The 23,555-nt window shown below is 44.8% G+C and overlaps 2 protein-coding genes across 4 annotated transcripts; both read left to right on the top strand.

Moving 5' to 3' along the window:
- The first annotated feature begins 1,963 nt into the window (after window positions 1–1,963).
- On the top strand, window positions 1,964–10,776 carry Znf566 (zinc finger protein 566). The gene is given in 6 exon segments (XM_090322647.1): window positions 1,964–2,082; window positions 5,999–6,059; window positions 6,539–6,706; window positions 7,481–7,579; window positions 8,526–9,461; window positions 9,464–10,776. Coding segments are annotated over 4 exon segments (1,152 nt in total). The 5' UTR covers window positions 1,964–2,082; window positions 5,999–6,059; window positions 6,539–6,672; the 3' UTR covers window positions 9,547–10,776.
- Window positions 10,777–13,785: 3,009 nt separating this feature from the next.
- On the top strand, window positions 13,786–23,172 carry Zfp82 (ZFP82 zinc finger protein). Of its 3 annotated transcripts, none has more exons than XM_090322627.1 (5): window positions 13,786–13,904; window positions 15,034–15,110; window positions 17,953–18,079; window positions 18,667–18,759; window positions 20,005–23,172. In XM_090322627.1, exons 2-5 carry the CDS (start codon window positions 15,102–15,104, stop codon window positions 21,348–21,350), a joined length of 1,575 nt encoding a protein of 524 aa, XP_090178753.1. In that variant the 5' UTR covers window positions 13,786–13,904; window positions 15,034–15,101; the 3' UTR covers window positions 21,351–23,172. The 3 variants fall into 3 exon arrangements, with proteins under 3 accessions (XP_090178753.1, XP_090178752.1, XP_090178754.1); XM_090322626.1 differs by having other exon boundaries at window positions 18,664–18,759; XM_090322628.1 differs by lacking the exons at window positions 13,786–13,904; window positions 15,034–15,110 and adding an exon at window positions 17,045–17,124 and having other exon boundaries at window positions 18,664–18,759.
- The last annotated feature ends 383 nt before the right edge of the window (window positions 23,173–23,555 follow it).

Raw genomic sequence — 23,555 nt, 5'->3', positions numbered from 1 at the left:
AAGGTGGCACACTCGTGTAAACACAGCATTCTGGAGGCTGAGGTAGAATTGTGGAATTTGAGGATAGTTTTGTTTACATTATCTCATTAATGTAAGATCTTATCTCAAAAACAAAATGGTTTCTCACGTGTGTGGTAAAACCTTAATCTGGCTTGGGGCAACACATTTGTTATGTGCACGCGCGCACATGTGTGTGCATGCGACATGGGGCTTGAACTTGGCCTGAGCTCTTCAGCTTTAGGCTACCACCCTACCCTTTTCTAGAGGTTATTTGGAGATAAAAATCTCAGGTCCTTTTGTTCCTGGGCTGGCTTTGAACCTTGATCCTCAGATCTGAGCCTCCTGAGTAGCTAGGATTACAGGTGTGAGCCACCGCTCAAGCTCTGCATATTTTACTTCTTAAAACAATGTTGGCTTACACCTGTGATCCTAGCTATTTACATTGCTGACTGGATGGAGGACCTTGCTTCAAAGCCAACCTAGGCAATAAAGCATGTAAGACTTATTAACCACTGAAAACAAAGAGTAAATGTGGCTCAAGTGGTAGTGGGCCATCCTTGAGTGGAAAGGCTGAGGGACAGTGCCCAGGCCCTGAGTTCCCATTACCTGGACACACACACACACACACACACACACACAAATGACAGCTGACCCCTGTCTTGACACAATTTGTTTTAACTATGCTATATATCAGTCGATAGTAACTCATAAAAGGAATGTTTCAAAGGCCAGGAGTTTGGCCTAGTGGTAGAGTGCTTGCCTAGCATGCACGAAGACCTGGGTTCAATTCCTCGGTACCACATACATAGAAAAAAAAAATGTCGGAAGTGGTGCTGAGGCTCAAGTGGTAGAGCTCTAGCCTTGAGAAAGTCCAAGGACAGTGCTCAGGCCCTGAGCTCAAGCCCAGGACTGGCCAAAAAAAAAAAAAAAAAAAAAAGGTTTCAAGCAGGGCCAGGGCGCAGTGGCTTGCCTGTAATCTCAGAAGGCTGAGATCTGAGGATCAAGGTTCAAAGCCAGCCCGGGCACAAAAGGACCCGAGACTCTTATCTCCAATCAACCTCTAGAAAAGGGGAAGTGGGGCTTGGCTCAAGGGTAACGGTGGTAGCCTTGAACTAAAGAGCTCAGGGACGGCGCCTAGGCCAAGTTCAAGCCCCATGAACCTTCCCCCTCCCCCCCCCAAAAGAAAACAGAATGGAGAGAAGAGTGACATGTTGACATGTCACTTTTTGCTCTGTTCCAGCCACCATTCCAGTTGTCTGAAAATACTTTCACACATTTGGGAATGACACGTTCTGTGAATTACTGCTCTTCCTCTTTTCCTGAGACAAGTTTCACCAAGCCTTCTGGTGCAGAACATCAAGCGGGACTGACCCCGGAACCGGTCCGTACCTGCTCTTGTATTGGGTTCAACAGCACTCAAGGAAGCCTGATGTGTGCCCAAGCCGAGGCTGATCGACGGCCATTTGAGCTTGCTTAGCGCTCTTCCAGGGTCTGAACTACATTTCCCAGGAGGCTCGGCGACTCGAGCTCTCTTCACGCGAGAGCTTTCCCCGGCAGCTGTCTTAACTTGTACGGATAGTACAGAGGATCCGAAACGTTACTGGCTGGGGACGGGCCTTTCCGGGGAACCAAGACGGGAGGCTGGTTGAGGATTCCGAGAACTCTTCGGAGTGGGGTTCAGTGAAAGGCGAAACCTTCAAGGTGCATTTCTGCAAGGGACCTTCGTCGGTGCTGTAGCTAACGGCTGGTCGCAGTCCCGAAGATTGGGGGCCATCTTGTGTGCGTCTGTGCCAGCTCAGACTACGTTTCCCAGCAGAACTCCCTCGGCGTCTCGCGACAGTTGAGTCTTGAAGTCACGGGCTGGCGGGACCTTCGTGCCAACCATCCCCTGTGAGTGCTGGGTGGGGGAGCGCGCGGGGCCGGAGGTGGGGGGGCTGCCCTGAGGGGGGCCGTCCCCGGTCCCGAGCCGGGGATCGGGGCGGCGCCAGAGTGGAGATTGCAGTGGTGCCCCTGTGTCTGCGAGGGTTTGAGATGAGCCGTCGGGTTGTTCTTTTCAGCGATAGCACCGTGTGCAGCTTCCGCGTGAGTGTGACAGGGAGGGGAGGGAGGGAGCCTGTGGCCGGGTGTTCTCCCGTTTGCCCGGTGGTGGGGTGGGAATGTGTGCCGCAGGGGGGAATACCTGTGAATCCTGACTGACTGTACTTGTGCGGGTGGTTGGTGTGGGTGTGTGGTGCCTGGAACAAGCAGTGCATCTGTGATCTTGAGGCTGTTACACGTTCACCTGACCATTTTGTGTTCCCGCGCGTGTGACCCTGTTCCTCAGGGTATGGGACGCTTCACAGCCAGATGCTGTTATCATTGTGTGACTGTGTTAGGTGTTTGTGATGTATTACTTCTGTAAACCTGTGTACATTATTGCACTATCCTCTTTCACTGGTTTAGAGCTTTACACGAACACCGATTTGCTGTTGTCTTTAGAATATTGACAAAACTTATCCCTATTAGATCTAATAGCTCTTCATTGAATTTCATTTTATTTTATTTTTTTGTGGGTCGTGGGGCTTGAACTCTGGGCCTGGGTGCTGTCTCAGAGCTCTACAGCTCAAGGCTACCACCCTACCCTTGAGCAAAGCCCCACTTCCCGTTTTCTAGAGGCTAATTGGAGATAAAGCTTCTCAGGTCCTTTTATGCCCCTGGTGGTTTTGAACGTTGATCCTCAAATCTCAGCCTCAGGCCTGAGCCACTGCATCTGGCTCTTGGAATTTCTTTGATATGTTGTATTCCAGGCTTTGAAGTGTATGTCACAAGAATCCTCTTGTGTCCAATAAACTACTCAGAAAAAGCCAGAAATTGGGCTGGTAAGGTGGTTTAGTGGAAGAGGTAGAGTGCATACCAACCATGCTGAAGCCTTGGGTTTGGTTCCTCAGTAGCTCATCAGCAGAAAAAGCCAGGTGGCACTGCAGCCCTAGTGGTAGAGTGCTAGTCTTGAGCAAAAAAGAAGCTCAGGGACAGTGCTCAAGCTTTGAATTCAAGCCCCTGGACTGGCAAAAAGAAAAGAAAAAGCTAGAAATGGAGTTGTGGCTCCACTGGTAGAGTGCTAGCCTTGAGCAAAAGAAAGAGACAGGGGCCAGGAGTTTGGCCTAGTGGTAGAGTGCTTGCCTAGCATGCACGAATACCCGGGTTCAATTCCTAGCTACCACATACATAGAAAAAAAAAGCCGGAAGTGGTGCTGAGGCTCAAGTGGTAGAGCTCTAGCCTTGAGAAAGTCCAAGGACTCTCAGGCCCTGAGCCCAACCCCAAGACTGGCAAAAAAAAAAAAAAAAAAAAAAATGTAAGAGATAGTGCCCAGGCCCTGAGTTAAAGCTCCAGAACCAGAAAAAAACCAACAAAATAAGCATAGTTATAAAGACAACTTTTAGGTATATCATGTACAATAAAGTACACAAAAGTATTTTTTTATTTTTGGTGGGTCATGGGTCTTGAACTCTGGGCTTGGGTGCTGTTCCTGAGCTCTTTAGACCAAGGCTCTGCCCTTGGAGCCCCAGGGCCACTTCAGGTTTTCTGGTAGTTAATTGGAGATAAGAGTTTCACATTCTTTAGTATCCCAGCTGGCTTTGAAACTCAGTCCTCTGATCTTAACCTCCTGAGTAGCTAGGATTACAGGAGTGAGCCACTCCACCCAGCTAAAACTTTTTCTTTAGTCAGTCCTGGGCCTTGAACTCTGAGCCTGGGAGTTGTCTCTGACTCCCACAGCACCACTTCTGGCTTTCTAGTGGTTAATTGGAGATGAGAGTCTCAAGGACTTGAGTGCAGGGGCTGGCTTTGAAACTCGATCCTTAGATCTCAATCTCCTGAGCAGCTAGGATTACAGGTGTGAGCCACCTCACCTGACAGCACAAAACTTTTAAGTATTTTAGGTATTGTAAAAAAAAACCTTAGGTCACTGTCAAGAAATTTGCCATAGTTAGGCAAGAGGGTACAAACCTATAATTCCAGCATTCTGGAAGTTGGGCTAGATAGATAGAAAGATGTTTATATCATGATTTTTCTAATATATAATATATAAAATACCAGCACAATATATTTCATCATAGATATATATATATGTAGATAGGTTATATATTATGTTAAATGTGATATTTTATATATGATATATATGTGATGATACTGGAGCTTGAACTCTCAGCTTTTATGCTTAAGTCTGGTCCACACACTAGAGCCATGCCTCCCTCCTTCTTTGAGAGTTTTGCTAATTAACTGGAGATAGGAGTTTCTCAAATTTGTTTGCTTGAGCTGGATTTGAATTTTGGTCCTTAGTTCTCAGCTTCCTGAGTAGCTACATCAGGCCTTGAGATGTGATTGGATACCCTACTGGAAACTATTGCAACTGTTGCAAACTGAATTGACCAAAGTATGTCTAAACTAAAAATGTATAGTCTTTGAGCAACTATATGTTTCAGAATTAACCATTTAAAATTATTGAGTACCGGGGCCGGGAGTTTGGCCTAGTGGTTAAAGTGCTTGCCTAGCATGCATGAAGACCCGGGTTCGATTCCTCAGTACCACATACATAGAAAAAAGCCATAAGTGGTGCTGAGGCTCAAGTGGTAGAGCTCTAGCCTTGAGAAAGTCCAAGGACAGTGCTCAGGCCTTGAGCTCAAGCCCAGGACTGGCAAAAAAAAAAAAAAAAAAAAAAAAAAAATTATTGAGTACCACAAAGGGGTACATGCTTAAGTTACTTATTATAGCATTATTCGTTATAGTGAACACCTGAAAATAATTCAAATGATCTTTGGCTACAGATTAAGTTCAAGCAGATCATTTAATGAAATTAGATTGGATGGAGGTGTAGCTCAGTTGGTACAGTACCCACTAATAAGCAAAGCATCAGGTACCAAGTTCAAGTCCCAGTCTCACAACAAAAAACATAGTTACCTAAGTTAGGTAAAGAGTGTATTTTTTCAGTGTATTTTTGAGCGCGGTGACTCACACCTGTAATCCTAGCTACTACTCAGGAGGCTAAGATCTGAGGATTGCGGTTCAAAGCCAGCCTGGGCACAAAAGGGACTGAGAGTCTTATATCCAATTAAAACCTGAAGAAAACGGGAAATGGGGCTTGGCTCAAGGGTAGGGTGGTAGCCTTGAGCTGAAGAGCTCAAGGACAGTGCCCAGGCCTAGGGGTAGAGTGGTATCTTTTGGGTTGAAGAGCTCAGGGACAGTGCCCAGACTGAGTTCAAGCCCCATAACCCACAAAAAAATTAAAAAACAAAAAAACTACGTTACTTTTTGGACTGTGTTAACTCTCCCCTCTCTCCAAGTTTTTCTAATATGAGGCATTTTAAAGACAATTATAGTCAGGCGTGGTGGTTCACGCCTGTAATCCTAGCTACTACTCAGGAGGCTGAGATCTGAGGATCTCGGTGCAAAGCCAGGCCAGGCACTAAAGACCATGAGACTCTTATTTCCAATTAACCACTAGAAAACCGGAAGTGGCACTGTGGCTCCAAGGCTAGGGTAATGGCCTTGGGCTGAAGAGCTCAGGGACAACGCCCAGGCCCAGAAAAAGGGCGGTAGCCTGGAGCTGAAGAGCCCAAGAACAGCTCCCAGGTCCAGAGCTCAAGCTCCATGACCAACAACAACAAGACAATTACATATCACAGTATTTACTACCTGGCATTTACTCCAAGATTTATTAAACAAAATGGCATAGTCTCTGGCAGTATATATTATGTGCCAGAATTGTATGTTTGTATGTGAATAAATCTGTATGTAAACATGTTCTAATCAAGTCTTTGCTGCTCAGATGCATCCTGTTCCAGTCGAAAGACTCTTCAGAGTTAGTGATAAGAGATCTGCTTGTTGTTACAGATAACTCTCGGTGTGTGTGTGTATGGGTATGTGTGTGCATGTGTGCCTGTGGGAGTGCATGTACATGGTGATAATTCTGGAAGTTGACAGTTAATTAAGATTTCCTTTATTTTCCTTTACCTCTGACAGCTCTGCCCTTTTCCGAAAGGAGTGCTCAGGAACAAACATAAAAGCCAAAGCTATGGCACAGGTAAGACACTGTTGTGTTCAAAAAGAATATTTCCCCACTCTGGCTAATAAGGTTTGGACTCAGCGACTTATATACTTTCTTGGCAGGCATTATATATCCTTAAGCCATGCTTGTGCCCCCTCTCTCCAAAACCCCCAGCCCAAAGAGAGTCATAAGTTCCACATAAATATTTACTTTCCTCATCATGATCCTTTTTGTATTTGTGAAAAGAAAAACCAAAAAATAAAATGGAGAAAGCAAACAAGTAAAAAAAAGAACAAAATAAGGCTTTCCAACACTTCAGTTATAAGCAGTGTCAAGGTACTTAACAATATTGTAAAGGCAAATGTGTTGAGTAGACCAGGTGATACTTTTCTGTTGGAGGACATATTGCCCGCCTGATGGGATAGGAGTAGAGGCATGAGCCACCTAGGGCATCCATCTATCTTCCTGGCATTTTGTGTCCTCTTCCTAAATAATCTTCTGTCTTTCCTGTTCAGAGCCAGTTCATTAATGAAGTCATGCATGGTTATTGTTCCAGGAAGCAATAGTATTCAGTGATGTGTCCATAGACTTTTCTCAGGAAGAGTGGGAATGCCTGACTGATGGTCAGAGAGATTTATACAGAGACGTGATGCTCGAGACCTACAGCATCTTGGTTTCTATGGGTAAGGATATCTGTTCATAATCCTTCACATTCTGTTCTTGGGAGGTCTTCAAGTGCAAAATGTTCACTACCAGTTGAGAAACCAATGGGAAGCCAGGTGCGTGTGGCTCATGCTTATAATTCTAGCTGCTCAGGAGGCTGAGATGTATCCCAGTCTAGACAGGAAAACCCATAACAGTGTTATTTCCAAAAATCTGGAAGTGGTGCTGTGGCTTAAGTGGTAGAGCACTAGCCCTGAGGAAGCCCAAGGACAGTGCGCAGGCCTTGAGTTCAGTACCCAGAACTGGCAAAATAAATAAATTTTAAAAATTAAAAATCATGGACTTTTCTGCTCCAGCTGGTTTTGAACTATGATCTTCAGATCTCAGCCTTCTGAGTATCTAGGATCAAAGGTGTGAGCCATCAGGACCCAGCATTAAGTCTTTACAAAGGAGGAAATGGATTTGAATTTTGAGGCACTGTAATTACACATTCCTCCCGTTATTTGTGTGTGTGTGTGTGTGTGTGTGTGTGTGTGTGTCTCCCTCTGTGTCTCCTAGGGATTAAACTTTAGCCTTGGTGCTGTCCCTGAGCTTTTCTATTCAAGGCTGGTCTTTTCCACTTTGAACCACCACAGCACTGTTTCTAGCTTTTTGGTAGTTAATTGGAGAGAAGTGTACTAAGTATTTTTCTGCCAGGGCTGGCTTTGAACGGTGATCCTAAAGATCTCATCCTCCTGAATAGCTGAGATCACAGGTGTGAGCCTTTGCACTTGGATCATGACTTCTTTTGTCAGCAGGACATTCCATTTCAAAACCCCATGTGATCTTGTACTTGGAGCAAGGAAAGGAGCCTTGGTTGGGTGATGGAGAGCTGACAAGAGGCCAGTGGTCAGGTAAGTGAGGCTTGACAAGATCCAGCCCAGATGGGTGCCGGAGCCAGCCGGGAGCGAATCGGGATTCCTGAAATAGGGGGTAGGGACTAAGAAAATAGAAAAGAGACAAACAGATGGGGTTCGGGAGGCCTACAGCCTAAGTCAGCAGCCCAAGACTCCAGCCTAATATGGTATATGGTATGGCGGTGAGTTTAAGACTGTAGTCCAGTTTATTTCAAGTTCCAACCTTAAATACTCTTCTTAAAACTAGGGAACTGCCAGGGGCTACATTCATATAGTAATCAAGTTGCAAATAGGATAAATGAGAAGCGTAAATAGGATAAATGAGAAGCGAAGAAGTGATTGACATTGCTTAAAGTTATCCTGATAAGAGCTACTTCCTTGTACACAATTGTGTAGGTCCATGTCACTGACCCCACAGTCGGCCCCCAACAGATGGGTAGTTGAGAATCCATTTCTTTGTGATGCTGTCCAAGAAACTTCCCTTAAAGTCTCCAGGTCTTTTTTTTTTTGGCCCCCTTCTCTTTCTGGCCCCGCTCCGGCCCCGCTAGCTCCGGCCTCGCTGGCTCTGGCTCGGCTCGCTCCCGCACGTTCCGGCCCTGCTCGCTCCGGCCACCACTCGCTCCGGCTCCGCTTGCTTGCTTTCGCTCTCTGTCGCTTGTTGCAGTCTCGTCTCTGCCACTTCCGGCTTGGTTGTGTCTCGTCTCTGCCACTTCCGGCTTGGTTGTGTATGTGGGATACCAAGGAATCGAACCCGGGTCTTTGTGCATGCTAGGCAAGCACTTTAACCGCTAGGCCAAACTCCCGGGCCCATCCAGGTCTGTTGTTAAATATAGGATAAAGAGCTTAGGTACAGAGCCCAGGCCCAGATTTCAAGCCCCACAACCAACTCAAAAAACAAAATAAAACAAAACCTCTAAATAACTGTTTTTATTCTCTCTTTCAGTCTTGGAATCACAATGTGAGACCAAGAAATCATTTCTCCAGAAGGAAATTTGTGAAGTAGATTTATCTCCATGGGAACTTGTGGGAAGACTTGCAAAAGGTGCCCTGGCAGACTCAAGTTTCCGAGATGACTGGGAGTGTATTGGCCAGGGGGAGAAGCACACTGGCTCTCAGGTGAGGCATTTCGGTGAACTGATAATCACTCCTGAAGGCATGCCCTCTTTCAGTCAGCATCCACCTTTCATGCTCCAGCACATCATTAATAATGAGAAATACTGTGCTACGAAAGAAAACCGGAAAACCTTTAGGCCTGACTCACACCTAACTCCCCATGAGTTAATTCACACCATGGAGAAGCCCTATGAATGCAAGGAATGTGGCAAGACCTTTAGGCATCCCTCAAGACTGGCTCATCATGAGAAAATTCACACTGGCAAGAAACCTTTTGAATGTAAAGAATGTGGGAAAACCTTTATTTGTGGCTCCGACCTCACTCGACATCACCGAATTCACACTGGTGAAAAACCCTACCAATGTAAGGAATGTGGGAAGGCTTTCAGTAGTGGTTCGAATTTTACTCGCCATCAGCGAATCCACACTGGGGAGAAGCCCTATGAATGTAAAGAATGTGGGAAGGCTTTCAGTAGTGGGTCAAATTTTACTCAGCATCAGAGAATTCACACTGGAGAGAAGCCCTATGAATGTAAGGAATGTGGGAATGCCTTTAGTCAGAGTTCTCAACTTATTAAACATCAGAGGATCCATACAGGTGAGAAGCCCTATGAATGTAAGCAGTGTGAGAAGGCTTTTCGTTCTGGTTCTGATCTTACTCGACACCAGAGGATTCATACGGGAGAAAAACCCTATGAGTGCAAGATATGTGGGAAGGCTTATTCTCAGAGTTCACAGCTAATTAGCCATCATCGAGTCCACACTGGTAGAGACCTTATGAATACAGAGAATGTGAGAAAAACTTTGATTATGGCTCACAACTTCTCCAGCATCAAAATTTATACTGGTAATGAGCCAGCACATGAACTTATATCACTGTAAGTAAAGCTTATCTTTCCATCATGGGAAGGTTCAGAAGAATTCCCTCTCAGAGGATTTGTGTTTCTAATAATTCCTTTAAGACTCTAAAGCTTATTCAGCTGAAGAAAAACATGTTGGGAAAACACATTCAATAGAATATATTTTGTAAGCTTTATAACAAAAATTTATACTTCTCTTGACTTTATTCAGCCTAACAGTTTTAAAAAGACACATTTTTTTTGGTGGGGGGAGGGAGTCATAGGGCTTCAACTCTGGCCTGGACGCTGTCTCTGAACTCTACAGATCAAGGCTATTGCCCTACCGCCCTACCCCTTGAGCCATGGCCCCATTTCCCATTTTCTAGTGGTTAATTGGAGATAAAGAATATCAGGTTCTTTAGTGCCTGGGCTGGCTTTGAACCTTGATTCTCAGATCTCAGCCTCCTGAGTAGCTAGGATTATAGGTGTGAGCCACCACACCCAGCCAAAAGGTTTGAACACAAGGCCTCTTGCTTTGTTATTCAGGCACTCTACCATTGAGCCTTTTTCACCAGCCCACTTATAACTTTTTCAAAAATCAGAAGAGTCATGCAAAAATGAAGACTTCTAAGCCTGATAGCGTCGTAACCTTGAGCTAATGAGCTCAGGGATAGCGCCCATGCCCAGAATTCAAGCCCCATGACCCACAAAAAGAAAACTTGTAGTTGCCATTTTTTTTTCTGTTACTTATAACTGTTGTATTAACATTTTAATCCATCATGGTTTGTAAACTATTGAAAATGAAAAATAACCAGAAGTAACTTTTTTGTTGTGGGGCTTGCACTCGAGGCCTGGACAGTGTTTCGTAGCTTTTCTCTTAAGGCTGGTGCTCTAGCACTTCAACCACAGGTCTACTTGCAGCTTTTATTTATCTGGTTAATTGGAGGATAAGAGTCTCACAGACTTTGCTACCTGGGCTGGCTTCAAATCTTGATCCTTGAGTCTCAGTCTTCTGAGAGGTGTGAACCTTTTTAATTTTTGAAAATGTTTTTTATTTTTTGCTCTATACAAAATTCTGTGTTGGGCCAGGAGTGTGGCCTAGTGGTAGAATGCTTGCCTAGCATGCAAGAAGCCCCATACCACATACACAAAAAAAGCAAAAAGAAATCCCAAAGTTCTGTGGTTTCTTTGTAAAAACAATCCTGAACCACATAGTAAAGATACTAGAATCTGTAACCATAATGCTGTGCTCCTTCATCCCATTGGGTACTATAATTCACTTTATTAACCCCCACTGGTGGGCAGTGGAGTCTTTCAGCTGTTTGGCACTATGCATGCTAATATATAGTTGTGGCTATACTACAGTGTCATCCTGGACCTTCTCCCTAGGCAAATCATTGTACTAAGTCTTTTTCAACTACCGAAATATGGCATGAATTTTTTTCCCTCCTTGAAGGAAATTAGCCCTATATTTATACTAGGCACATTGGCTTTTTAATTAGCTAATTCAGTGTTGGCAGCAGATTTATTCAATATTTTAGGCTTCATGTGTCATTTTGTCTGGGTAACCAATTTTGTCCTATTAACCCAAAGACAACCATAGACAATCCATAATCATACTGGCTATGATCCAAGAAATCTTTAAAATAATACAAGTAAACTATAAATTTGAAAGGTGGAAGCAGAGGGTTGTAAACTCAAGACCAACCTGAGGTACATGGTAAGACCTTGTCTTACTCTAACCCTATTGCTTCTCTTATTTACTTCTATTTGACAGTACCAGGATTAAAACTCAGAGCCTACTTTCTTTCTAGCTCACACCTCCAGCCCCAACCATAACTTTTTTCTTAGTATAGAGCTTCTTCCTTCTTCCTCCTTCTCTTTCCTTCCCCTTCCTCTTCTTTACCACCACCACCACCTCCTTTCCCTCCTTTATCTTTGTGGGTCTTGAAGTCTGGGCCTGGGCATTGTCCCTGAGCAGCTCAATGCCACTTCTGGTTTTCTGGTGGTTCACTGGAGTAAGTGTCTCACGGACTTTCGTGCCCGGGCTGCTGGCTTTGAACCGTGATCCTCAGATCTCAGCCTCTTGAGTAGCTAGGATTACAGTCAATAGAACCCAGGTCTTCGTACATGCTAGGCAAACACTCTACTACTAGGTCAAACTCCCAGCCCCCATCAGGTGTTTTTTAAAAATAATTTTCTTATTCATTTATTTTGTGGGTCATGGGGCTTGAACTCTGGGCTTGGGCACTGTCCCTGAGCTCTTGCACTGTCCCTGAGCTCTTCAGCTCAAGGCTAACCCTGGAGCCACAGCACCAGTTTCGATTTTCTAGCCATTAATTGGAGGTAAGAATCTCATGGACGGGCGGAGAGTTTGGCCTAGTGGTTAAAGTGCTTGCCTAAGCATGCATGAAGACCCAGGTTCGATTCCTTGGTACCACATATATAGAAAAAAGCCAGAAGTGGTGCTGAGGCTCAAGCTGTAGAGCTCTAGCCTTGAGAAAGTCCAAGGACAGTGCTCAGGCCCTGAGCTCAAGCCTAGGACTGGCAAAAAAAAAAAAAAAAAAAAAAATCTCATGGTCTTTGGTGCTGGTGCTGGCTTTGAACCATGATTATCAGATCTTCAGCTTCCTGAGTAGCCAGGATATAGGTATGAGCCACTGCCCCCAGGTGTGTAGGTGTGTGTGTGTGAATAAATTTATTCTGTACTTTCCACACTAAACCTTTGATTAAATTAAAATACACAAATTTGGCTGGGAGTTTGGCCTAGCAGAGTGCTTACCTAGCGTCCATGAAGACCTGGGTTTGATTCCTAGGTACCACATACATAGAAAAAAGCCGGAAACGGTGCTGAGGCCCAAGTGGTAGAGCTCTAGCCTTGACTAAGTCCAAGGACAGTGCTCAGGCCCTGAGCTCAAGCCCAGGACTGTCAAAAACAAACAACTACAAAAAACCCCCGCAAATTTCTCCCCAAAGGATTTTTCCCTCTCATCAATCATAAATAGCTTTGATTCAGTAGGGGTAGGTGAGGCTCCTATCAAAACATCCAGATGGGGTCCAGAAGTTTGGCCTAGTGGTAGAGTGTTTTCTCAGCATGCACCAAGCCCTGGGTTCAGTACCACATACATAGAAAAAGCTGGAAGTGGTGCTATGGCTAAAGTGGTAAAGTTCTAGCCTTGAGAGAGCCCAAGAACAATGCTCAAGCCCAGGTCTAGCCAAAAAAAATAAATAAAAATTATTCAGGGATCTGGAGCATAGCCTAGTGGTAGGGTGCTCGCCTAGCATGCAGGAAGCCCTAGGTTCGATTCCTGGGTACCACATACACAAAAAGCTGGAAATGGTGCTGTGGCTCAAGTGGCAGAACACTAGCTTTGAGGAAAGCCCAAGGACAGTGCCCAGGCCCCCAGTTCAAGCCCCAGTACTGGTACAAAACAAAAATAAAATAAAAAAATCCAGACAGTCATAACACACAAGAAATCGTCAATACACATTTCAAAGATACACATGGAGTAACTCAGATCCAAGGTCACCAAAGAAAGATACACCAAGGAAAAACTAAATCTAGCCAAATCTTCCATAGACTGGGGGCAGTAGCTCCTGTTACACTAGAGGTTTGTGGTTTGTGTCCCCATGCCTGTCCCTGCTGGCCTGGGCACTGTCCCTTGGCATTTTCACTCGAGACTGGCGCTCTACCAACAAGTCACAGCTCCACTCCCAGCTTAGAGATAAACGCCTCACAGACTTTCCTGCCCTAGGCTAGCTTTGTCTGGGATCCTCAGTTTCACCCTTCTGAGTAGCTAGGGTTACAGGCGTGAGTCACAAGAAAGACAGACAGCTAGCCAACGGGGGAGAGTGAGCCACCAGCAGCAAATTTTTATTTCTAACATTTGTCTTTCAGAACTGAGAGAAGTTTCCCAAACCTCTACCATTCATCTCTGCTGAAGAGGGAGGAGAGGAAAGTTGTCTAGTCAATGAGGCAGAGAAGGTTCACAGTGAGGTTCACACACACAGTTAATTCCAGTCACAAGCCCAAGAACCCAACCCACGGAGCGCCGTCCCCGCCCCTCCTCCAGTCCAGCAGGGACTAGGGCTCAGTCTGCCCACGGTCCCCACGGGGGACCTCCTCCCCAACTCCCGTCAACGAGGAGCTCAGCCGCGCCCCGCCTCCGCGCCCCAGGAAGCCGCGCCTGCGCACTCGCTGTGCCTCGCTGGTCCTCCCAGCAACCCCCGCGTGCGGTCCGGTACGTTAGGTTCCCGGATCTGCTAGCCGTTCCTGCGGTGGGGCCTCCACGGCAACTGCGCGTCGTTTAGAGACAGGTTCGGCTCGACGAGCGGAACAGCCCTGGCGACCCCATAGCAGTCGTGGCGTGGTAAGGAGAGTGAGGGGCGACCCTACAGACCAGAACATTGTCAGGGTCCCCTCGCGTCCCAGGTCCGTCGCTGGGTTGAAGTGCGCGCGCCAGTGGGCGTGGCGGGCTGCGTGTGACGTCGCCGCGGCTCGCGTCTGCGTGCCGTCGCGGGGGTGGGCGTGGCGTGCGGAGACCCGGGTCCTCTGTGCTTTCTGGAGTTAGGGAGGAGGGCCTGGAATGACTCCACGTCGGGGTCTCACAGAAGCCAGACTGAGCAGGGAGATCCACGAGTCTAATCTCCAGTTAACCAGCTAAAAGCCAAAACTGGAGACGGAACCTAGACTTGAGCAAAAAGCTCAGAGACAGCCCACACCCTGGGCCTGGGCTGTGACTCTTAGCCTCTCTGTGCTCAAGCCTAGCACTCTACCACTTGAGCCTGAGCAGCACTTCCACCTTATTCTTTTTATGTGGTACTGAGGAATTGAACCCAGGATTTCATTCATGCTTGGCAAGCATTTTACCACTAAAGCCACATTCCTGACCCATTTTTTTTTTTTTTAAGCCAAATCAAGGAAGACTCCTGCTGTAGTAGTTTAGGATAGCTTCGTTCCTTTTTTTTTTTTTTTTCTTTTCCCAAGTAGGGTCTGGTTTTGTAGGCCAGTCTTGCCTCCAGCTCACCTCATCTTGTCTCATACTCTCCTGTGCTAGGATTCCAACTTCCGCAACTCTAAAAGCATTCTTAACCAGAGCCTCCCAATTTTGTTCTCTTTATGTTTGGTGAATCTAAGCAGGTTTTTGAGAATTTAATGGAGACTTTGGGATTTAAATGATTTAGAGGACTGGATTTATCTAAACTCATGTGTGCATGTGTGTAAGAGATCATGGGCTGGGAATCTGGCTTAATGGTAAAGTGCCTAGCATTCATGAAGCCCTCTTTCAGATTCCTCAGCACCGTATACACAGAAAAAGCTGGAAGTGGTGCTGTGGCTTAGTGGTAAAATGCTAGCCTTGAGCAAAAGAAAGTCTGGGACAGTGCCCCAGGCCCTGAGTTCAAACCCTAGGATTGGCAGAGAAGAGAGGAAAGAGAGAGAAAGACAATCAACTGGGAAAACATTAACTGGAATCTTCTTATGGACTTGTTTTCTTCTAGCGTCAACCCCTGTGGACTTTGTGCTTCTTCTGGCAAATAAGACTGATACATTCTTAAGTTTCTAAGCTATGGCCCAGGTAAGTAACTATTAATAACTTCTTTTAGAAATTATGTTTAAGGGGCCAGGCACCAGTGGATCACACCTGTAATCCTAGCTACTCAAGAGGCTGAGATCTGAGGATTGTGGTTCAGAGCCAGCCCTGGCACAAAAATCCATTAGACTGTTATCCCCAATTAACCATCAGGAAGTCAGAAGTGGCACTGTGGCTCAAGTGAACTCTGACCTTAAGCTGAAGAACTCAAGGATAGCTCCCAAGCCTAGAGTTCAAGTCCCAGGACCAACAGCAGCAGCAGCAGCAGCAGAAGAAGAAGAAGAAGGAGAAGAAGAAGAAGAAGAGGAAGAAGAAGAAGAGGAAGAAGAAGAAGAGGAAGAGGAGGAGGAGGAGGAGGAGGAGGAAGAGAGAGGAAAGGAAAGAAAAAGAGAGAAAGAAAGAAAGAAAGAAAATTATGTTAAAGTTCTGTAGACAGTTCTTCGTCCTGAAACTTCCTATGTGTTAGCATCCCTCTAGAAACCTCTCAGTCATTTCAAATTGTATTTGAAATAACCCAGTCATTGTCTTAGTCTTTTCCAGTAATTGTTCACATGTTGAACAAATCAGTGTCTTCTGTATTTGCTAACAAGCTGCAACAGAACATAAGTGAAACTGCCTTTGGAGATATTTGAGCATCTCTTCTGTGCTGATGAGGCCAATTAGTCACTGGTTCAATTCCTTGATACCATATACACAGAAAGAGCTAGAAGTGGTGCTGTGGCTCAAGTGGTAGATCACTACCCTTGAGAAAGCCCAAGGACAGTACCCAGGTCCTGAGTTCAAGCCCCAGGACTGGCCAAAAAACAAACAAACAGTATGTAAGTATATAAGAATGATTAAGTCGAATATCCAGACTAGTTTACAACCAGTTAAAAGGACTCATTAGGGCCGGGAGTTTGGCCTAGTGGTTAAAGTGCTTGCCTAGCATGCATGAAGACCTGGGTTCGATTCCTCAGCAACACGTACATAGAAAAAAGCTGGAAGTGGTGCTGAGGCTCAAGTGGTAGAGCTCTAGCCTTGAGAAAGTCCAAGGACAGTGGTCAGGCCCTGAGCTCAAGCCCAGGACTGGTAAAAAAAAAAAAAAAAAAAAAAAAAAGGACTCATTAAACAATCTGTCAGAGTACGGATAGAAGTCAGTGACAGAGTACTTGCCTAGCATACCCAAGGCTTGGTTTGATCTCCAATACCATAAGCAAATAGAAACAAACTAAAAGTTGATCATAATAAGAAAATAATTATTATATATGATGTGCTTTAAGATTTAGGGTTTTTTTTTGTTGTTGTTATTGTTTCTTGTTTTGATTGTTTGTTGGTTTTTTTTTTCATTATGGAGCTTGAAATGCAGAGCCTTGGCACTGCCCTGAGCTTTTTCTCTCAGAACTACTGCTCTACCACTTTAAACCACAGCGCCATAGTAATTCAGCATATCAGCATGTAAATGCAATGCATTGCCTCTTCCATCATTCTCCCATCTCTCCCACTCCATCCCTCCCCTCAGTTTTCTGGTTGCATATTCATGTGTACACACTGAGTGTAATGACTGTATGACTGTATTTGCCCACCCTTCCTCTCTCCATTCATTGCCATTTTCCCTTCCCTCACTGACAAAGTATGTTTCAGCTTTCTCAAAATACTCTTTTTTTTTTTTTTTAACCCAACCTCCCTAGTCCTGGAGCTTGAACTCTGCCTGGACACTGTCCCTGATCTGCTTTTTGCCCAAAGCTAGCCCCCTTGAGCCATAGCACCACTTCCAGCTTTTTCTGAAAAATTGAACCTAGGGCTTCATGAATGCCAGGCAAGCACTCTACCACTGAGCCACAAGGTAAACTTGAACTTTCAACATTCATGCCTGGCCCCCAAAGTAATGAGGTTTCAAGTTTCTTTCACTGTACCTGGTTTGATTCTTTTTCTTTTAATTTCCCAGACTTATGTGGATTATTGAGATAGGCCAGAGTATAGAAGAGACTTGGTAACAAGAGACTCCTTCAGGAATAGATAGGTACTTTGCTTGAAGCACATTCATCTTCTAACTCACTCTGTTGCTCATGCCTGCTCATCTTGTTTGATTTCTGCAGTGCTCCATTTCTTGCAGCATTTCTTCTATGTTTGTCTTTTTTCATCTTTTTTCATCTTTTTTTTTTTTTTTTGTGGTGGGTCATGGGGCTTGAACTGGGCCTGGGCACTGTCCCTGAGCTCTTCAGCTCAAGGCTACCACCCTACCCTTGAGCCAGGCCCCCACTTCCTTTTTGCATTGGTTATTCTTGGCTGGCCTGGACTGTGATCCTTCTACTTTTGCTGAGAATTACAGGCACAAAATACTGCGCTTGGCTAATGAACTTCTTCCCTTACAGCTGAGATAACAGGTTTGTGCTACTATGCCTAGTCACTGGTTAAGATGGAGTCTCACAAATTCCCCAGCCCAACCCCCCACCCCATCCCCAACCCAGTCATGGGGCTTGAACTCAGGGCCTGGGTGCTGTCCCTGAGTTCTTTTGCACAACGCTCATATTCTACTTTGGCATTTGAGGCCAGAGTGCCACTTCCAGTTTTTGAGTGGCTAATTGGAGATTAAAGTCTCATGGGGACTTTTCTGCCCTGATCCTCCCATCCCCTCATAGCTCCTAAATAGCTTCTATTACAGACATGAGCTACTGGTACCTGGCCTCATAAACCTTTTTATGCCTAGACTGTCCTCCCACACCCATCTCATGATCTCCACTTCTCAAGCAGCTACAATTATCAGCTTAAATCACTGTACCTGGCCCTCTCCTGCCATCTTAGAACAAGTATTCTTTCATTTCAGTAATATATAGCTTTGTCACCTCAGGGAGCGGTGGTGTTCAATGACGTATCTGTAGTCTTCTCTCAGGAAGAATGGGAATCTCTGGATGTGGAGCAGAAGGATTTGTATAAAGATGTGATGTTGGAGAACTATAGCAACTTGCTCTCACTGGGTAAGGTTATCTGCTTTTATCTTTTATTTTTGTCAGTAGTGGGGCTTGAACTCTGGGCCTGGGCAGTGTCTCTGAGCTCTTCAGCTCAAGGCTACTGCCCTACCCCTGGAGCCACAATGCCACTTCCAGTGGTTAATTGGAGATAGAATCTCATGGACTTTATTGCTGGGGATGACTTTGAACCTCAATCCTCAGATCTTAGCTTCCTTAGTAGCTAGGATTACAAGCGAGAGCCTCTGCGCCTGACTTCTGCCTTTATTTTAATTAAATTTGTTTTATGCCAGTCCTTGAACTTATGGACTGGGCACTTTTTCTAAGTATCTTTTTATTGTTGTGGGTTGTGAGACTTGAACTCTGGGCCTGGGTATTGTCCCTGTGCTCTGCAGCTCAAGGCTACTGTACTACCCCTTGAGCTACAGTGCCACTTCTGGTTTTCTGGTGGTTTCACATGTATGCTTGAGTCTTCCTAGATGTTGGTCTTCTTATTTATGCTTCCTTTGAAGCTAGGATGATAACTGTGGATCATTGCATTTAGCCTGAAATTTTTGTTCCGTATTACCTTACCTATTACTTTTCCTCCTAAGCAGGATGCTTCATTTCGAAACCAAATGTGATTTCTATGTTGGAGCAAGGAAAAGAGCCATGGAAAGTTGTGAGGAAAGGAAGAAGACCATACCCAGGTGAGTGAGGGCAGTAGAGCTAGAGGAAATCTCCTAGCTAGTTGAGCAGGAGGCGTATTCTCACACTTTATTCCATCATACCTTAGAAAGGAGCAGACAACTGTAATTCTGTCTACTCAGGAATCTGAGATCTGTGAATTACAGTTTAAAACCTGCCTGGACAAGAAAATCTTGAGACTCTTATCTCCAGTTAACTACTGGAAACTGAAAGTGACACGGTGGCTCAGGTTGTAGAGCACTAACCTTGAGTTGAAGAGCTCCAGGACAGTGCCCAGGCTCAGAGTTCAAGCTGCATGACAGAGAGAGACAGAGACAGAGACAGAGAGACTCACAGACTTTCTTGCTCTAGTTGGCTTCAAACAAGGACCTCTAAACTTAGCCTCCTGAGTAGCTAGAATTACAGTCATGAGCCTCCAGTGCTCAGTGAGAATTGTATTTTTTTTTTTTTTTTTATTTTGATGGGCTCGGGCTCAGGGCCTGAGCACTGTCCTTGGGTGGAGCTCTACCACTTGAGCCTCAGCACCACTTCTGTCTTTTTTCTATGTATGAGATACTGAGGAATTGAACTCTGGTCTTCGTGCATGCTAGGCAAGCACTCTATCACTAGGCCAAACTTCTGGCCTCGAGAATTGTATTTTCTTTTTCTTTTTTTTTTTTTTTGAGAATTGTATTTTCAAGCAGCATGTTTTAGCTTATATGTTTCTGAAGATGTTCTGTCAGTGGAACAAATTGAAGCAGCAGAGAGAGAATAATACTGTGGGAGTAGTATTCTCCAGTTTAAGGTGAAAGAAAATAGGTTGATCAAAATGAGGGAGAAAAGACTACATAGAGCAGAGTGATTTTTTTTTTTTAAAAAAAGGTGGTGCTGGTGGCTCATGTTTATAATCCTAGAAATGGTTGAATATTCTTTTTTTTTATTTTTATTTTTTTATGATCGTGGTGCTTGAATGCTGGGCCTGGGCGCTGTCCCTGAGGTCTTCAACTCAAGGCTGTCACCCTAACCCTTGAGCCAAAACACCATTTCTGGTTTTCTGGTGTTTAATTGGAGAGAATAGTCTCACCTTCTTTAGTGCCGGGGCTGGCTTTGAACCACAATCCTCAGATCTCAGCTTCCTGGGTAACTAGGATTACAGGCATGCAGCCACCACGCGCCTGGGTATTACTTGTTTTCTTTTCATTTTCACTGTAGAAATTAACTTCCTGTAGAGAATAAACCACACGTGTTTACTTCTTGCTTTCTTTTAGCTTTGGACACTCAGAAGTCACGTTCAGAAAATGACCTTTTTGAAATCAACATGTCTCGGTTGAGGACAATGGGAAAAATTAAAAACCACAGCCTTCAGGACCTTGTTTTACAAAATGACCAGGATTCCAAAAGACAATTTGCAGGACAAGAGGCATTTCCCGAGGGCTACTTGAGCCAAGTGAAAATGACATCTTCTTACCAGAAGCGTCCATCTGCTGCCCCACAGCAGATAATCCAGTTTGTGGAGAAACCTTACGAGTGCAAGGAGTGTGGGAAAGCCTTCCGAGTGCGCCAGCAACTTACTTTCCATCACAGGATTCACACAGGAGAGAAGCCCTATGAATGCAAGCAGTGTGGGATGGCGTTTAGGCAGACGGCCCACCTCACTCGCCATCAGAGACTTCACTCTGGTGAGAAACTCCATGAATGTAAAGAGTGTGGGGAAGCTTTCTTCTATGGTCCCGACCTTCGAGTCCATCAGAAAACCCACGTCGGTGAGAAACCCTACGAGTGCCAAGAATGCGGGAAGGCCTTCAGAGTGCGGGGACAGCTCACTCTCCACCAGAGGATCCACACTGGTGAGAAGCCTTATGTGTGTATAGAGTGTGGGAAGGCCTTCAGGCAACATGCACACCTTAGTCGCCACCAGAAGCTCAACACTGCAAACCGAATCTATGAATGCAAGGAATGTGGGAAGGACTTCCTGTGTAGCTCGGGCCTTCGGGTCCATCACAAACTTCATACTGGTGAAAAACCCTATGAATGTAAAGACTGTGGGAAGGCTTTCAGAGTGAGGCAACAACTCACACTCCATCAGAGGATTCATACTGGTGAGAAGCCCTACGAATGTAAGGAGTGTGGGAAAACATTTAGTCGGGGTTATCATCTGATTCTTCATCACAGAATTCACACAGGTGAGAAGCCTTATGAGTGTAAGGAGTGCTGGAAGGCCTTTAGCCGCTACTCACAGCTCATTTCCCATCAGAGTATTCATATTGGGGTGAAGCCCTATGACTGTAAGGAGTGTGGGAAGGCCTTTCGTCTCCTCTCCCAGCTGACCCAACATCAGAGCATTCATGTCGGTGAGAAACCCTATCAATGTAAGGAGTGTGGGAAAGCCTTTCGGTTGCGTCAAAAGCTTACTCTACATCAGAGCATTCACACTGGGGAAAAGCCCTTTGAGTGCAAAGAATGTAGAAAAGCTTTTAGACTTAACTCTTCCCTCATTCAGCACCTGCGAATTCATTCTGGTGAGAAACCTTACGAATGTAAGGAGTGTAAAAAGGCCTTTAGACAGCACTCACACCTTACCCATCACCTGAAAATTCACAGTGTCAAAATGTAAGACACGGGGCTGGGATGGTGGCTTAATAGTAGAGTGCTTGCCTAGCATGCATGAAGCCCTGGGTTCAGTTCCTCAGTACCACGTGCACAGAAAAAGGCACAAGTGGAGCTGTGGCTCAAGTGGAAGAGTGCTAGTGTTGAACAAAAGAACTCAGGGACAGTGCCTATTCTCTGAGGTCAAGCCCCAGGACTGCACCCCCCCCCAAAAAAAAAATGTATGACATCCTCTGTGAATGTCATAATCTTTTGCCTCAATCTGTGCTTGACTCATCCTAAGAGATTTTTCTACTACTAAAGAAATGGGATAATGTATACCACTATTGCATTCCCCGGTCTCCATTCTCAGACTTGTCTCTTCTGCATATTTATTTAGGAAATTTTATTGATATAACAAATATAGAAGTATACTTACTCCATTCATTTTCCTACCTATGTTACACGAACCAACATATTTAATTGTCCAGGATCCAGTTTCTTTCCTTGTGAAATGGAGATAAAAGACTGGCAAAGATGGCAGCGGTAAAAGATGGACTCCTCATCCCTCTCTTGAACATGGGTAGACTGTGTACTGTAGCCCCCAGTAGACATGGTAAAAGTACTGCAGGGCGAGGTTCTCTGTCCAGGCTGTGAAGGCTGTAAAGTAACCCTCATAGGATTATTTCATGTTTTGAAATACCCTACAGAGCACTAGTATATAATAGGACTTATAAAAAACCGATATTACCAAACAAGCAAGGGAGCTGCCTATACTCTCATCATGTGATGTGCCTATCGAAACACATTGCGTGCATGCATAGGAGAATGTAGAGTTTAAGGCCAGACAGAGACAGGCACCAGTGGGCTTTATCTGTACTCTACTGGCACAGAAAAAAAGCCACCTTAAATTTGATTACATGGTGAATTTGAGGCCCACTTTGGCAACATAGTCATAAAAGAGACTGCTATAGAAATAAGACAAAAACTACTTGAAACTTCACCATGAAGGACTTTCAGAATAGAAATATCGACATGATAACTTATAGACTGTTACTTGCCTTAGGAATAAGAGCAGCTGATATCATGCTATTTAACTAGCTACTTAAAAAAAATTTTTTTTAACTTAAAATGGTGCTTTTTTAGGGGCTGGGTGTGGTCTGTTTAAAGCACTTGTGTGACACGTGTGAGCCTGGGATCCCACATAGAGCTACCAAAAAGAAAAAAAAAAAAGAAACCAAAACAAAGCCGGGCACCTCTGTTTCTTACCTCTAGTCCTAACTACTCAGGAGACTGAGATCTGAGGGTGGCAAGTCGCTGCCAGCCCAGGCAGGAAAGTCCATGTGACTTATCTCCAGTTTAATCAGCAAAAAGCTAGAAGTGACACCGTGGCCCAAGTGGTAGAAACACTGAGAGACCGCTCCCAGGTTCTAAGTTCAAGCCCTACTACTATCACACAGACAAACAAAGGTGCTTTCCACTAGAATAGGAAACTCTTATTATCTTATATACATTTTATATATTTAAACCCTTTTATCAATCTTCACTTAGGTTAGATGTAATTTCTTACTGTGAAAAATGCCTTATTGAACTCTTTTTTTTTTTCTGTTGGTAAGCAAGAGTTTTTCTAAGGTAGGTATTGAAAATTGGTACTGGGTCAGCAATTATTCACACTTAAAATCTCACTTGAGACTATTTTGGTGATTTCAAATATAAGCCTGCAACCAGAGATACATTTCTTTTTTTTTCTTTTTTTCTTTTTTGCCAGTCCTGGTCTTGAGCTCAGGGCCTGAGCACTGTCCTTGGGCTTTCTCAAGGCTAGAACTCTACCACTTGAGCCCCAGCACCACTTCCAGCTTTTTTCTATGTATGTGGTACCGAAGAATCGAACCTGGGTCTTCGTGCATGCTAGGCAAGCGCTCTACTAACTAGGCTAAACTCCCAGCCCAGAGATACATTTCTTTGCATCCCTAACTCTGATATAGGTTTGAATATTTTCCTGGTCAAACATTTGCTTCATGGCTGAACAATGTAATTATTCAAATCATATCCTACTCATATTCCTTCCATTAGAAATATCATAATAGAATCGTGATATTTCATTGTGATTTGAGAACAGTACCATTAAGTTTCATAGGCTGGCCTTGGACTTGCTATGTAGAACAAGCTGGGCTTGAACTTGCCATCATCCTATTTCAACCTTCTGAGTTCTGGGGATACAGGTATGTACTGC

The sequence above is a fragment of the Megascapheus bottae genome, chromosome 31 (assembly GCF_031878675.1).
Source record: "Megascapheus bottae isolate mThoBot1 chromosome 31, mThoBot2.hap1, whole genome shotgun sequence".
Taxonomy (NCBI): Eukaryota; Metazoa; Chordata; class Mammalia; order Rodentia; family Geomyidae; genus Megascapheus; species Megascapheus bottae.
This window is presented reverse-complemented; position numbering and strand designations above follow the sequence as displayed.

Excerpts from the sequence above, each read along its gene's own strand:
- Zfp82 (XM_090322626.1), top strand. Across the intron at positions 18,080-18,663 it reads TAGCAACTTGCTCTCACTGG|CAGGATGCTTCATTTCGAAA; the intron begins GTAAGGTTATCT and ends TTTCCTCCTAAG. Across the intron at positions 18,760-20,004 it reads AGGAAGAAGACCATACCCAG|CTTTGGACACTCAGAAGTCA; the intron begins GTGAGTGAGGGC and ends GCTTTCTTTTAG.